The 4,183-nt window shown below is 59.9% G+C and overlaps 1 protein-coding gene across 1 annotated transcript; it reads right to left on the minus strand.

Annotated features, from left to right (window-relative positions):
• Positions 1-206: 206 nt before the first annotated feature.
• Positions 207-1,685, minus strand: MESP1 (mesoderm posterior bHLH transcription factor 1). Its single transcript, XM_043922054.1, has 2 exons — positions 882-1,685; positions 207-567 (listed from the first exon to the last, which is right to left on the minus strand). Exons 1-2 carry the CDS (start codon positions 1,575-1,577, stop codon positions 493-495), a joined length of 771 nt encoding a protein of 256 aa, XP_043777989.1. The 5' UTR covers positions 1,578-1,685; the 3' UTR covers positions 207-492.
• Positions 1,686-4,183: the final 2,498 nt, after the last annotated feature.

Raw genomic sequence — 4,183 nt, forward strand, 5'->3', positions numbered from 1 at the left:
CGCAGTCCGCGTAGCTTGTGCCGCTTTCTCAAATGAAGCCCCGCCCCCTTCAGGCGGGCCCGTCGGGAATAAGAGGGTGCTAAGACCGGGCTGGGGGCAAGGAGGAAGGGGTCTGAGGCTGTGTGCTTTGGAGACTCCCAAATCCCTGACGTCCTTTGGGGGGGGGAGGGAAGCTTTGTGTCCCCGGGGAGGAAGAACTTGCCAACTGACACCAGCACAGAGTTTATTCACAAATAAATAAATGCATACTAGGCAGAGCTCCTGCCTGTTTCCAAGTGTCTACCCTCTGAGCCCCTCCATCACGGGAGGGGTTGCGGAAGTCCGTCCTAGGTGGGGACCGGCTTTCCCTTTCAGCGATGCCCATGCCGGTATCTCCGGTGCCCTCTTTCAGGAAAGGGAGTCTGGAGAGGGACCGCTTCGAAGGCGCGGAGGCCAAAAAGGCGTCGGTGCTCACAGAACTGGGCGCCAGATGTCCGCCGTCACTTCAACTTCTCAGGACGGCGGCCACTCCAGGGGCAAGAGGGGCATCGAGGTCTCCAGCAGGGCCAGTACGTCGCCGGGAAAGAGCTGGAGGAGACAAGGGACAGCGTGGTCCTCAGCGTGGGGCCGCCGAGCTAGGTGTCCGCGCTCGCGAGCTCCGCTCTCAGGGGGGCCTTCGGCGTCCCCAGTGTCCCCCTCCCTCCCCTGGCCGCTCGGGCGCCCCGCGCACGCCAACCGTGTCGCTCCAGAGAGCGAGCAGGCGAGGCCGGGCCGCCGGTGGGGGAGCCCCACGGGGGGCTGATCCCCGGAGTGTGAGGTGGGGATATGAGACGCTAGGTAGTGCCACCCTACGACGGCGCTGAGCCGGGAGGGAGTTCCGCGCGAAGAAGGGCGATACTAACCGGGGATGAGGGGCTCGGCTCCATCGCCGGTCCTTCCGGGCACGCCGCCCCGCGGTCGTTAAGCACCAGAGGGTCGCGCAGCTCGGGCGCTGCCAGGACTCCGGGGCAGGCGGGCGGGGACCCCCAGGACACCGCGGCGCCCGCGGCCGAGCCGGAGCAGCAGCCTTGCCTCTGCGCCTCCGCGGGGCCGCCGTCGGGGCACAGCGCGCAGCCCCGAGGGGGCGCCGCGTCGCCGCGTTGCCGGCGCCGGCGCTGCAGGCTGTCCTCGCTGAGGCCCAGCACGGCCGACAGGTGTCCGATGTAGCGGATGGCCAGGCGCAGCGTCTCGATCTTAGTCAGGCTCTGGCCGGCGGGCGCCACGGACGGAGGCAGGAAGCGGCGCAGCTCGTGGAGAGCGCGGGCGAGCGTGCGCATGCGCAGCTTCTCGCGCTCGCTGGCGCTCTGCCGCTGCCCAGCGCCCAGGCGCCCGCCGCGCGCGCCTCGCCTCCCTGCTGCCGGCCCGCGGAGGGAGGCGCGGGTGGCCGGGCTCCCGGGGCTCGGCACGGGGCTGCAGGCCGGGACGCTGCCCCACGAGTCCGGGGACGAAGCCGGGGAGCAGCCGCAGTCCGCGTCGGCGGCCTGCGGCGGCTGAGCTGAACCCCAGCCTGCCGCGAGCATCCAGGACTCAGAGAGCGGAGGGCACAGGGACTGGGCCATGGCAGCGGCGGCGCGTCTGGGGGCTGGCGGCCGGCGACCGCTTTATCCCCGAGCCCCGAGGTGTGAAGTGGCCCCTTCCAGCCCGCATCAGCACTTCAAAGGGGGCTCGGGGGCCTGGCGGGGGCGGGGCTTGACCCTTTGAACCAACGTCGGGGGTGGGGGTTGCGGGGGGCGAAGGTGTCGGCCTGTTGGCTGCGCCAGGTTGGCCCCACCTGGGCCCTCGCATGGGCACCTGATCCGGACACTCCGGCCTTCTGCTCGCGCCAGTGGCAGGCGCTGTCCAGGGTGTTGGACCAGCTCAGCAGGCTAAAGGAAGCCTGGTCAGGGAACTGCAAGTTCTGGTGCCTAGGTTTGCGGCTGCCTTCATCTGTTGGAAACCTTATGCAAATACTTGTTTTCTTGAGGGTCTTTTTTGGTGGCTCAGAGGTAAAGAATCTGCCTGCCAATGCAGGAGACATGGATTCGATCCCTGGTCCAGGAAGATCCCACATGCCTCAGAGTAACTAAACTCAGTGCACCGCATCTATTGAGCCTGTGCTCTAGATAGAGCCCAGGAGCGGCATCTGCTGAAGCCCCCGCGCACCCTAGAGCCGGTGCTCTGCAACCGGAGAAGCCGCCGCAATGAGAAGCCCATGCACCACAACCAGAGAGTAGGCCCCGCTTACCCGCAACTAGAGAAAGCCCACGCAGCAACCAAGATCCAGCACAGCCAGAAATAAATAAATGCTTTAAAAAAAAAAAGTTTTCTTGAATCTTCGTCTCCAGTTTGTATAATGGGAGAGAAGGAAATGGCAACCCACTCCAGTATTCTTTCCTGGAGAATTCCATGGACAGAGGAGCCTGGCAGGCTACCGTTCATACAGTCCACGGGGTCGCAAAGAGTCGGACATGACTGAGTGACTAACACAGGCACGCTGTAGCAGCAGGTCCATGGACTCCTGTAGACGCCAGGAGGGGGTGGGGCCCTGGTTCCATGTTCCTCCTCCTGGGCGGACTGGTCCTGGGTGCACCCTTCCCGGGCGGTGGTGAGTGGGAGGGATGAAGCTATCCTAGGTAAATCCAGCACGCTGGCAGAATCTGGGCAGGCTGGTGAACCATCTGAGCTGGAGGAGAGGAGCCCTGCTGCCCTCCAGGACACTCTCAGCCTGGCAGGGTCAAGGGCTTGGCCTGTTGCCACAGCTGCCACCTCTGGCCCTTAACTGGTATCCCACCACTTTGGGGCAGGTATAACAGGCTTTGCCAATGAAATGTGAATGACAATGACACAGAAAAACCACTTAAGAAAATTCAGAGTAATTCCCTGGTGGTCCAGTGGTTAGGACTCAGCAATCTTACTGCAGGGGCCCCAGGTTCTATCCCTGGTCAGGAAATAAGATCTCACAAGCCACAGCATGGCAAAAAAAAAAAAAAAAAAAAAAACACCCACCCCTTAATGATAAAAATTCTCAGCAAATTTAGGCTAAAGGAGAACTTTCTCAGTCTGATGAAAGGCATCCTCAGAGAACCTACAGCTCACAGCATACTAAATAGGGAAAGATTGAAAGATTTCCTTCAATACTCAGAACAAGGCGAGGATGTTGGCTCCTACCCGCACCTGGTCAATGTCGGGGGGTGGGGGTCTCACCTGTGGAATAAGGAAAGAGAAATAAAAGGCATATGGATTGGAAAGGAAGAAATAAAACTGTCTCCATTTATGGACAACATGATTGTCCACATGGGAAAGCTAGAGTATCTGCATCGCCTGCCTGACCCCTCGGGTCTGAGTTTACACATTGTCACAATAGCTCCTTCATGCATGGAGGTCTGCTCTCCACCTGGACTGTGAAGTACTTGGTGTCTGCTATCATGTCTTCCAAAGAAGTGGTGTCTAGGGTTTCTTTCAGAGGTCTACTGTTTTGCGTCTCCCAGGCTTCCAGTTCTGTGAGACTCATGGGTGAGCTGGTTTGCAGCAAAGAAAGCCAAGTGACTTGGTAACTTCTTCCTGAGCATCTCTGCTCACCCCCACCCCTCTCCCCTTGTCTCCTTTCTCTTCTACTGCCCTTGGCCTCTTCTTACACCCTCTATACCTCCTACTCTTCAGTCTGTCCCAGCAGCCCCAGATGCTTATGCCCATGATCACATATAGGAGAGACAGTGCCAACCCACCCCTGGGGAGAAGGGGTGGAGTCCATCCCATGGGCACATGCCACAGGGTCCATCGGCTCCCTAGGAGAGCCTGGTGTACAAGGACCCTCCCAAGCCTGCAGCTGTCAGCATGGTCTGCCTTTTCTGGATCCTGGACAATGGATGGGATTCTAGATCCAAGCCAAGAACCTGGCATTAGACACCCCCCTCCTTTAATCCCACTTGACAGTGGGAATAGGTTGTACATTCAAGTAGGAGGAGGTGCAGAGTCAAAGCTGGTCCAGCAGGAGGGGTGGGATCCCAGGGGGCTCTGGGCATGCTGTTGCCAACCTCTGAATGTCAACAAATTCCTCCAATTCCCATATGATTCTGATTTCCACTTTGTAGCTAATAATTGAGGAAACTCAGAATGACCAGGCTTCCCTGGTGGCTCAGACGGTAAAGAATCCACCTGCAATGCAGGAGACCCAGGGTTTGATCCC

This window comes from Cervus elaphus, chromosome 13 (assembly GCF_910594005.1).
Source record: "Cervus elaphus chromosome 13, mCerEla1.1, whole genome shotgun sequence".
NCBI classification, from domain to species: domain Eukaryota; kingdom Metazoa; phylum Chordata; class Mammalia; order Artiodactyla; family Cervidae; genus Cervus; species Cervus elaphus.